This window comes from Spermophilus citellus (genome assembly GCF_964194105.1).
Source record: "Spermophilus citellus genome assembly, chromosome: 5".
Classification (NCBI taxonomy): Eukaryota; Metazoa; Chordata; class Mammalia; order Rodentia; family Sciuridae; genus Spermophilus; species Spermophilus citellus.
The window spans coordinates 109,836,738-109,849,281 of NC_138186.1; the positions used below are offsets into that span (position 1 = coordinate 109,836,738).

Genomic DNA, 12,544 nt, shown 5'->3' on the forward strand with positions numbered 1-12,544 from the left:
ATACAAGAGTAGATTTAATGTTTTATATAGGTGAATAACTGAAGAGTGTGGGCACTATAAATATTCTAGGACATTCTGGAGATAAAAATTTTATTTGGTTATATATTGGAATAGTTTTTATTTTACCTGAAATATTGGTAAAGGTGCTAGTTTGCATAATTTGATGGGATTTAACTTAGTAACCTTATAATGAAGAAGATGTTTGACACTAGAAACAGAAGGGCCAGTCCTCTTATTAAATTAGGAATATCTGTTGCTTCACGGCCCAAGGGAAACAAAGGCAAATGGGAGAATGGGAGCCATGTTGCAGAGTGAGGCAGAGATCAGTCACAATTCCTCTCGTAGAAAAGTCCTACTTTAAACTATGAGTTTCATAACCAATAATATTTTGGGAAGCTATGACCTATTAGTTTTTTTATGCTATGACAGTCATTGGGGTCCATGTGAATATGGTTTTTTGTTTGTTTGTTTGTTTTTGCATATACCTAAGTAATTAAGATGGCATCCACCAAACTCAAACAAAATCAGTTTCAGAATCTTGTGGTCATACTTCTTGTGGATATAAAACTCTAGGAATTTGTTTTAAGGACTTGGATATATATTTACCATTTAGAAAGAAACAAGCTGTTGAGAAAGCAACCAGAAGTTAAGGTTAAAAAGTGGCAATAATCCCCTTCAGGAATCTGCACAATATGTGATTAAAAGATGAAATTTGGCTTGAAGTCTCTAGTGTTCTAATCTCATATTCAACATTTTACTGACCATATAACGGATCTTAGGCAAGATATTCAAGATGCTGGACCTGATCCAAGGTCTTGTTAAAGCAGAACATGACAGGTTTAGTAAACCTGATAGTTTTGCCAAAAAAAAAAAAAAAAAAAAAACTATCTTATGGGGCTGTGGAGCATAAAGGAAGAAAGTCTTAGATTTAATATTTTGAATGATTTAAATATCACTGTTATATTCAGACTTAAAATATACAATACATAAAATATTATAACCATGGAAGTATATTGAAGAGAGAAAATGCAAATTAAGTAAAATTCTTGATTATATTCTATTAATGTTTCCAAATTATTTAAAACAATGCCTGGCATACAGGATGTTCTCAAAAATGTCCTTTAGAAGCTTTTGTCCTTCAAGTGGAGTGAGCCAGGCTTAAACATGTTACATACTAATTTAACTTTCTTAAGTTTCAGATTTCAGGAATATGAATTATACTTCAAATGAATTTAGAACCATGGAAATTAAAAAAAAATAACAAAACATAATCCGATTGGGGTTGGGGTTACTATGGAATATTTACTCAGAGAAGGTGAGTAAAGCTCATAATGTGTTAGCAGAAAGTTACAGATGGATGTGATAATGTGTGTGTGTGTGTGTGTGTGTGTGTGTAAGTAGGTAAAGACTGGATTCTTGGGCAGAGGACTACCATATAGAAAGGAAGAGTAGTATTTGATTTTGATTCCTTCAGGGAAGCTAGGTGGTTCAATGTGGTTATAGGATTAAGTAAGAGACATCAATAAGAAAAGATCCTGGAGCCTGGCATGGTGGCACATACCTGTAATCCCAGCAGCTCTGGAGGTAGAGGCAGGAGGATCAGGAGTTCAAAGCCAGCCTCAGCGAAAGCAAGGCACTAAGCAGCTCATTGAGACACTGTCTCTAAATAAAAAACACAAAATAGGAGTGGGGATGTGGCTCAGTGGCTGAGTGCTCCTGAGTTCAATCATCTCCACCACCACCACCACCAACAACAACAACAAAAAGGAGTCTGGAGAGGGAGGTAGATGATGGATTATGAAGAACCTTGCAAATAGCACTGAGCTTAATAATCAGGCAGTCACTGGAAGATTTTAAAAAGTTGAATGACCAAGTCAAAGTTACATTTGACAAATGCTACCTTGGATGCAGTGACAAAAATCTATACTAAGTGTTATTATTTGTGAAAATTCAGTGGAGATGCATTACTGTGGTGTGGAAGATATAGTGCATTTGGATTTAGTCACATATATAAACAATTTTACAGTGATTATCCTGTGGAAATGGTGGAGACTTGTGATTCATTACCTGGAATAATTAAGTAGGTCATTAGCTAGTTTTAAAAAATGGGACCATCCATGTGATTATGATCTGAAGTTTTATCTTTAACTCTTTCTTGCTCATCACTTTTATCACTGATTTGGACATGGAAACAAAATAAATAAGATTTAAAAGTAGAGAGAAAAGAAAGCATTTTTTATATTATTGAAGTGTTAGTACCTTGCTCTGATACTTTAGATAAAACAAATTAATATTAATAATTGATGATAGATATCAGAATTTGAATGGTCTTAATTAGAAAATTAGATCAATTATAAATATATTTGTCAGAGGCAAGTGTAAAAATGAGAAAAAGAAAACAGTTCATAAGATTCATAAGATTTTTCAACAATATGCTTAAGATGAATTAGCAGACATTGTACTCTTAAAAATGCCCTACAATTCCTTTTATGTATAATTAACGTAGGTAGCTAAGAGCTCTATTATAATTTTGCTTTACTTGGGACACTTGGATTATAACATTGAGTTGAAGTAGATTCAAGAAAAAAATAACTAGAAAAGTTAAAAAAATCGGCAATAGCCATGCAATAGCCAGAAGTTATAAAGTTTTGACCTCTATGAAAGAATTCAATAACAATTGGAAGAGAATTTGTTTTTAAATTCTGAAGACCGTTATGTGAAAGTTGGGTATCCTAAATAATAAAATGAGTAGGAATTACAGGAAAACAGATGATGAATTAATATATAGGAGACTTTTGTGCTATTGCTCTTCAGAGAGGTAGGAGATTTCTGAGGGCATTCAGTTTACCATTCCTGAATGGTGGATTTGTAGTGGTGGAGGAAAGACCATTCAACAAATGGGTAGATCAGATGACTACCCATCAGATGATTTATTGATTGTATGTTTGTTGGATTCCTCTGTCCTTTACATTTGAGTAATAGTACAATTTTACTACATAGTACATACAAATACTTTTATATTAATTTAATGATCTTTTTGAAAGATCTTTCAAAAACATGTCATAATAACAAAATAAATAAGGAATTTTATTTCTTCTTTTTGTTTCCTGCCCCAAACCTTTACTATGAAATTAATTAATCATTCAGAAAATTTAAATAATAGTGTAATACACATACCAACTAGATTAGACAATTGTTAACATTATTCCATATCTACATTTATGACACTTTACACCTGAACACTTTCGTATAGATTTCCTAAGAAGTATACTTTCTAACATAATGACAGTATCATGATTTTGCCCAGGAAGAAAAAGAATACTTCTTATATGTCATTTAATATCCAGGGCATTGAAAAATGACCTTGGCATTATATTATATCAAAATTAAAGAAGCTTGATGATTTTATCCTTTGAATAATGATTTTTTTCTTACAAAATTAAAAATGGGGATAGCACCTTTGCTAATGAGTTTAAATAGAAAATAAGTTTAGTACATCCATTGATTGAGAAAACCAGCATATCTTCCAGGAAAGTAATAGATGATTTGTCATTAAGAACATCAATTATTTTGTTAAAGTTAAAAGTCTTTAAAATACTGTACCCACTTTAGGATAGAACCTATTTAAAAAGTCTCAGAGGTTAGATGTGACATTGGTTGGCAATCCATCATAGGTTTATGAGTCATACAATCCTCAGTAGTAGTTAAAATTGATCTAAATGAGAAAAGCATTGGCTAGGTTTCAGAAGTTCACTAATAAATCTTTTATTTCAAATTCTGAGTAATGATGTTCTTTTGTGAGTCAGAGAATGTGATGGGAAAATTTTCAGTGTTGGCATGTTCCACATAAACTCAGAATCCCTTACCATTTGGTCTTCTGCACTTACAAAATAAAATGGGGCAACTATTTTATGAGAAAGAAGGGCATTCCCTTCTGTTTCCATCGTTCCTTTAATATGCCTATGATAGAATGATGAGGTCTATTAACTTTTAATGTAAGCTTGGAAAAAGAACTGCAGGCATTTTATTGTTTGATATAAAGGTTATGTGAGATGTTACAGCCTTTTCTGAATTCAAAGAAACAAACCAATCAACCAAATAAAATAAAACTTCGAGAACAATTAGGTAAATTCTTAAATGTGAAAAATCTAAAAATAAGTATTAGAAAGTGGTACATTTTGCTTGTATCCTACAGAGAATATTGAATTTGAAAACTACAAATTTGAAAATTACTTGTATTAGTATAAATCTAGGGAGAGCATATAATTATAGATTACTAAGATGCTGCTTTAAGATCTCATAGTTTATATATTTTTATTACCATGGGATGTATTTTATCTATCAAACATGATTTGTGAACTCTGTAGGGTACTGATTCTCTTTTTATTGATTGCATGCTTATGAAATGCTACATAGAGCTCTGACATTTCATAATAAAATGAGTGAGTCTGGAGGCAAAGATTTTTTTTTAATATTAGATACCTAGCACAAAATGAATATTAACTTTCAAGTTTTATAAAGAGATAAAGCCTGGTTCAAAGTTGTGAACAGTTATTCTTTTGCAGGTTCATGAACAGGTAGAATAAAAATGCTTTGCTTTTTAGTTTTTTATTAGCAATTTTAAAACTGAACTAATACTTTCAGTATAAAAACAGCTGGTTCCTTCTTCAGAAAAATAACATTAATAGACCTTATGTCCTACTTCATAAAGAAAATGCATAAAATATATATTCCCTCACTTCCCTGACCATCTCTGCATATGGAAATTACAGGTAATGGCCTCCTGCTAAAGAGAATAAGGTGTCTTCCTCCCTAAGGTTCTGCATATTTCCCTCACCTTGGGCTTGTATCCCCTCTTGCTATTGAGTCACCTGGCTACAACACTTGATAACTCTCTCTCTTTTTCTATCTGTTCCCTTTTCTTTCTGATTGGTTCTTTTACCCTACATATAAACATGTTAAATCTTTCCTATCATAAAAGGAACAAATGGCCAAATACCCTGAGATTTTTATATTCTTCTTTACAAACTCTCCTATTCTATTCCTTAATATTTAGTTTCATTTAAAAACATATTCATTTTTAAAAAATGACAAGATGAGAATAGAATCATTTTCAGCTAATTAAAATATACAAATAAAAAGAAGAAAATTAAAATCAAAGAACTATCATTCAAACCACAGTTAATGTTGTGTTAGACATAGTGCATATTGTAACTACTTGTTGAGCATTTTCTTAGCAAACATCTTCCATAGAACAATTTTAGGTGCCTAGATGTATAGTATTTTATTAATTATATGTTCCATAACTTCTGTAAATAATCTCATACAATTGTATATATAGAGCATTTCTATTCATAATTTTGTTATGAACTAAGAAGGAAGATTCTTAAAGCTTATCAGTGACATTTTCCTTAAGGCCAATTCTATAACTAGAATTAGTGGATTCAAGTGTATGGTATTTTAAAACTTTACAGACTTAAAAAAATCATTTTTTTTTCAGAAAAATTATACCAAGTTATTTTTCTATAAAATTCTGCTTTTTCTCACACCTCAACACTTTGACCTGTGAAAGTTCTCATTGGTTTAATTAACCTTTATTTTTATCAAATTTTAAATATTTTATGTTCACTGGATATTTATTATTTATGAAGAGTTATTTTTATCTCTGTCAGTTTTACAATGGGGGTGATCATTATTTTTGTTAGCCTCTGTTTTCATCAGCACTTTTGCTGCTGAGCCCAAAAGACAAGAAAATTTTAGAAGAGGAAATGTTTACTTTGGGGCTCACAGTTTCAGAAGTCTCAGTCCATAGATGGCTGGCTTCATTGCTCTGGGCCCAAGATGAGGTAGGATATCATAGCCTAAGGTATGGAGGAAGAAAGCAGCTCAGGACATGGATACCAGGAAGGGGAGTGGGGAGAGAGAGAGAGAGAGAGAGAGAGAGAGAGAGAGAGAGAGAGAGAGAGAGGTGTGTATTACTAGAGGTTTATTCTTCTGATTTGTGCACTTTGGCACATACAGATAATCCTTTAATAGAATTTTATTTTAAAAATAAATTTCATAAAAGTGCTAGTTCTATCTAAGTGTGATACTATAAGCAGTCAAAATAAGGGTAACATTAGTGAATATAACTTAAATATATGAAAAATATGTATTAAATATATAATATTATTATATATTTAATATTAGTATAATGTTCAATTAAAGATTTAAGCCTATGTAAAGGATATGCCTGGTTAAATATTTAAGAATGAAAAAAGAATTACAAATAATATTTGAAAATATATTAAATATAAACATTACATATGAAAAGCAAAAAGTTCAGACTCTCAATATATAAGAGGACTGGTATGGGTTATATATAAGGTATCTCCCCAAAGCTGATGTTTGAAACAATGCAAGAAGGTTTAGGGGTGAAATAATTGAGTTCTAAGAGCCTTAACCTAATCAGTGCATTAATCCCCTCATAGGAATTAACTGAATGGTAACCTACAGGCAGGTTGGGTATGGGTGGAGAAGTGGGTCTTCATGGGCATGCCTTTGAGGGATATATTTTTTTCTCTCTCTCTCAGATTCACAAGCACACACAAAAATACTGAAATTTTGTCTTTAATTTGGACATTTTAAATTTTAATGTATTTCAATACATTATATTTTTAACTTTATGGCTAACACTTTTAATCTTCTTTTAAAGAAAACTTTTCTTAGCATAAGTTTTTCTTGTAATAACGTTATTGGTTTACTTTCACATTTAGGCATATGATTAAAATCGTTCTTAAATATGATTATACAACTGATCCACAGGGTTAGGGATGCAACTCAGTGGTAGAACACATTCCTAACATGTGCAAAGCCTTGGATTCAATCCTTAATACCTAAAAAACCAAACCAAACCAAAACTACTTATCCACAAATATTTATTAAAAATGTAATCCTTTTTTGTGACATGGCTGCATGATCATTTGCTTTTGATTAATAGCTACATTCTCATAGGTAGGAATTGGTAACTCATTGTAGTTTTCATATGGATTTCCTTGTTGATTGGTGATGCTGAACTTTTTTCACATACCTTTTGGCCATTTAACTATCATCTTTGAGACTACTAAAAGCAATATATGCCAAAAAAATTGGATAACCTCTAGAAATGGCTAGATTCCTAGAACCATGCAAATAACTAAGTCTGAATTATAAATAAATAAAAAATCTGAATAGTCCAATTATGAGTAAATAAATTAAATAAGTCATTGGTAAACTACCAACATGAAAATCCCAAGACCTGATGGCTTCACTGGTGAATTCTACTACTAGGAACTTTAAAAAAAAAAAATTATTAACACCAATCTTTCTCAATGTCTTTCAAAATATAGAAGAGGATGGTGCAATCCCAGATTTATCAATTGAACAGCATTTTCCCAGCAAACTATAGGAAAAGAAAATTTGGTCCAATATTCCTGATGAATATAGATGCAGAAGTTCTCAACAAAATCTTAGTGAACTGAATTTAGCAGCTCATTAAAAGAGGCAGATACCATGACGAAATGGGATTTACCTGAAGTCCAAGACTCATTTAACATACATAAACCAATAAATGAGACATATCATATTAGTGGCATGAAGGATAAAAAACATATGACTATCTTAATGGGTACAGAAAAAGTATTTGGAAAATTTAACATCAATTTATAATAAAAATCTCTTTGCCACTCATTTGTGGCAAAGATACTTAAAACATGCGACAGATAAAGGGCAATTTCTTCAACAGGAAAACTGGACATTAGAAAAACTGGACATTACAAGCAAAATAATAAAATTGAACTCTCATGTTACATACAAAAACCAACTGAAAATGAATCAAAGACTTACTAAAATGGGAAACTGTCAAACTACTAAAAGAAAATACAGGGTAAAAATCCATGACATGGTCTTGGAAAATTTGTTTTTTTTTTATGATCCCCAAAACACAAGCCATAAAAGCAAAGATTGACAGTGGGATTCCATAAAAGTGAATTCTGCAATGAAGAGTAGTAAATTAACAGAGTAAATGGATAGCCTATAGAATGAGTGAAAACATTTGAAAACTATCCATCTGATAAAAGATTTATATATAAACAATATATATAGAATTCAAACAACTCAACAGCAAGGAAAAATAACGTGATTTTTAAAAATGGACAAAGGCCTTGAGTGGATATTTCTCAAAAGAAGACAAGCTGCTATATTTTATTTGGAATTTTCATCTATATTCTTATGAAGAGTTGGTCATAATGTTTTTAAAATATGGTATTTTTGATTTTGCACATATTTGTTTAATTTTTACATATCACTCACTGAAACTTCATAAAAAATTTCATGTTCTAAATCCATTAATCTTCATTTCTCTCTAACAGTAGTTTATAGAAGACTGGAAACAGTATATTTAGGTATCTTCTTCAAACATACAGTTGATTACTTTTAACAGCACAAGAGAAAAAAAGGAATTAGGGTTCCACAAGACAGGACCCTAGGACCCTGCAATTCTCAACGGACCATGGAGGTTAAGGAACAGCTTGGGTGCCTTAACATAAACATAAACAAATACATAACATAAACAAACATTTCAGAAGGTGACAGTAATGATCCATTAATTTTTTTGATATTGATATATCTTTCAAAAATTTTGGGACTACAAATAGGGCATGGTATCAGTTCTTTTTCTTTCTCTGGCAAAAGACCTCAGAATGGAAAACTATTAAATAATTTTCTCCTTATTATTATACTTGGGATTTCAAAACTATGAAGGAATTTTGGCTCACAAATCTTCCTTAATAAAGACCTTCAACAATCCACAGTGGGGAAAAAATCTATATAATTAAATAAAAACAAAAGATATTTTGGTCCTTCTCTGTTTAATGAAAAGAAGATAAATATTAATGAAGAATGGATATTATAGACATTTTTTTCTTTGACAGTGTAACTTCTTTTCCATCCTCCTCTTAAATATAACAGTCACTATCAATTTGTGATTTTTATCTTAATGCAATATCGTTGTCTCTCTTTTTTCCTAGAAATCTTTTTAAAAGAAAGAATAATTAATGATAATCTTCCAAGTGTCTTTATAACATCTAATATGGTGATTATACTTTTTTCTTCTTTGCCCAATTAATGGTTAGATGTTATTAAAACTTTCCAAAATTTTCAACAGGATGTGAAAAGGTTTCTTCTCTCCTTGTGTGCTGGTGGCTTCCCTTCTACTTTTTTCTGGAAAGCAATTCCTTTATATAAAATATTTTTTAACCTTTCTTACAATACCTGCTCTGCACATGTCAGAGGTGCTGAGTTATTCAGTTTCTCTCTTAATAGTGTTAGATGGTTTTATGGATGATATTTTGCTTATGAAGTCTGCATTATCTGGATTTTTTGGGGGGGGTTTATGGGCAAAGTATTAGATTCTGGCTTTGAATCAATAAAAATTAATTATTAATTTTATTTAAAAATTAAGGTAGAAAACTAGTTATCCTGAATTTCAAAGATTTCTTTAAATATTCAAAGCAGTGATAAATATGTTGAATCTACAGTATTTATTTTGAAGATAAGTACAAAATAAGCAAGTTTCAACATATTGTCATCAAATATTGACTAATTCTCGATCTTATATTTATATCAAATAGAAATTACAATTCTGAACTGAGGTTAGTAGAAGATTCAGTTTTTAAATTTTATTTTTCCAGGAATAAACTACTTCAGATTTAGATATGTGTAGGTGACTTCTTATTCATAATTAACTACTCAGGTACTTTACAATTTTTTTTCTGTTCTATACATAAGATCTTACATTTCTAATATCATTATATTATTTAAGTCACTGTGTCTTACATTTTAATAAATTCTGTATATTATTCCTGAATAAATATTTAAAGAAACCTGCTGGTTTATTGTGGAATAGGTAATATCTGGAATGAGACATGGACAGATTACAATCCTGGCTCCATCTCTTGTTGGCTGATATTTTTGTTCTTGTAAAATACTTCTACTTGGGATTTCTTTGAAGATTTGATGAAATTTTACATTCATATTGAGTGCCTGCCCTATGGCAGTCACTCTTCTAAGAACTTCATATTAGCCAATATTTCATCTTTACAATTCTGTGTAGTTGACTCCCTTATCATCCTTTTTAGAAAAGATGAATTAGTTCAAACTAGGTTTAAACATTTGTTCAAATTTACATCAATGGCAAGTGGCAGACTCAGAATGTAAATCCAGTCTGTCTCTAGAATCCATTCCTATACCTCTATTGTCTTCCATTGTACAAGGCATATAATTCAGTTCTGATTACCCATTGGAGATGTAAATACTCAAGTCCTTCTGCATTGCATAAGTCACCAATCATTTTAAAGATATTCAGGTTACTATCTTTCAATAAGTCTGTTTCTATACTAACTATACCATCAATTCAGTTAAAATCCAAAATAAGAAAAATATTGCAAACTAATTTGGTACTAAGTAAAAAATTATCTTATTCTTTCTGACTACAAATTTTCTTTATCCATGTGATCCTTTTTAAAAATATTTACTTCTTAGTTGTAGTTGGACACAATACCTGTATTCTATTTACTTATTTTTATGTGGTGCTGAGGTTTGAACCCAGCACGTCGCACACTAGGCGAGCACTGTATCCCTGAGCCACAACCCCAGCCCCATCCCTGTGGTCCTTTTAAGTTCTAATTGCTTTCAGAGGAATTGCAAAGATACCATGACTTTTTGTTAAATCTGAATGTTAAATTTGAATAGATAGTTTACCAGTAGTATTGTCACCTGGCATTCCTGTATGAAAATACATTTGATAATGCATGGATTTCTAATTGTGAAACTACCTTATTCAAAGGGGTATAATTTGTGTATGATTGTGCTATGAGTACATGGTGTGAAATTTAAAACAGGGAAAGATGAAGACTTTTTAATTTTACAGTACTAATTCTTCAATGACAATTTGGAAAAAATTAAGTATCAGGCATTTCCCTTCTCATCTTATTCACCACACCAACAATAAAAAAGAGATTCTGTCAAGGCAAAGTTTGGTAGCAGGAATCTTCCAGCAGCAGAGTAATATCAGAGAGAAAGAAGACAGGGACAAGAATGAGGAAACTTTGCTAAGGCACAGTTGGGAAGGTGCCAGGTTAAAGGCACGTTTTAAAATTACATTTTATAACCAAGATTTATGTTACAGTGCTTTTTGTTGATTAAGGGATCTGCATTAATGCCATGTGTCCTCTGAAAAGAGACTTAGAGAAAATGAAAAGAAATGATACTTGGTTATCTTTTCTCATAAGTCAGATAAGATGCTGGGATTTGCAAAAGTTTTGGGCTTTAATCAAAACAAAATAAATATCATAAAAGTTGAACTAAAGAATTCTGACTTCTAAATTAATGGAGATAACTTGAATTCAATTTTTCCATTCCTTAGCTTTATCTCATACACACACACACACATACACACATACGCGCGTGCACGCGGCATTGATAATTCTGGAACGGTGTGCAAAATTTGGGGATTAATTTTCATTATTTAAGGAAAAAATCTATCTATCTATGATATACCTTGTATATCTATCAGCTCTAAAATAAGTTATTGCCAAAGACAGAGGGACATATCCTGTTTAAATAGTATTAAATTTTGTCAGCAAAACAAGGCAGTTTTTGCCAGTATGAATTTATTTTAAAGGGTATATCTATCTATACAATTCATAGAAAAAGTAAGTACAAACCCTGTGCACTTAAACAAATCATACAAACACACATGCAGACACTCAGATGTACATATATAAACTTAAAACATAAAAAACTTCTGACATTTTCTCTATATTCTACGACCCATGTGATTATTCTCTTTTGTTTTGCCAGGTGGTATTTTTGAATATGTGGAATCTGGCCCAATGGGAGCTGAGGAACTTGCGTTCAGATTTGCTGTGAACACAATCAACAGAAATAGGACCTTGTTGCCCAATACCACCCTAACCTATGACACCCAGAAGATCAATCTATATGACAGTTTTGAAGCATCCAAGAAAGGTAATTGATTGATATTTAGCATCTTGTTTTCTGGAATTCAAATTTCCAGGTATTCTTAAGAGATTTCTTAAAACCCTCATGTAGTTAATAAGCTTTTAAGAACATTTGCATATAAAGTTTCCTTTTCTAAATGCACAAAAATTTTATCAGGGAGGGGAAGGTGATATAATCACATTTTAGAAGAAATCTGCTTATAAATCAATGCAATTAAATCTGTGATAGTCAAATTGTTTTTATCCCAATTGATCCTCTTGCCTTTTTATTAAATTATTTTTAAAAACCCACTAAAATAAGATACATGTATCAGTGTATTTCATGAAGTTTTGAAATCTACTGTTACATTTTTATTTTTATTACCTGTCAATACTGCTGTATTATTACTTTGGTATCAATTTATTGACTATCTTGAAAGTATTGTGATTTCAAGTAATTTCAAAAAATTAGTCCAATTTTATTTGAAAATTTTGAACTATAATTACTTTATGTATTCTCTATGCTT

The 12,544-nt window shown here is 31.1% G+C and overlaps 1 protein-coding gene across 1 annotated transcript in view; it reads left to right on the forward strand.

The window, feature by feature from the left end:
* GRIK2 (glutamate ionotropic receptor kainate type subunit 2) overlaps window positions 1-12,544 on the forward strand; it is a 673,243-nt gene that overhangs the window by 204,769 nt on the left and 455,930 nt on the right. The window contains exon 3 of the mRNA XM_081296468.1: window positions 11,878-12,045. Coding sequence (XP_081152594.1) covers window positions 11,878-12,045 — 168 coding nt within the window. The remainder of the gene's footprint in view (window positions 1-11,877; window positions 12,046-12,544) is intronic.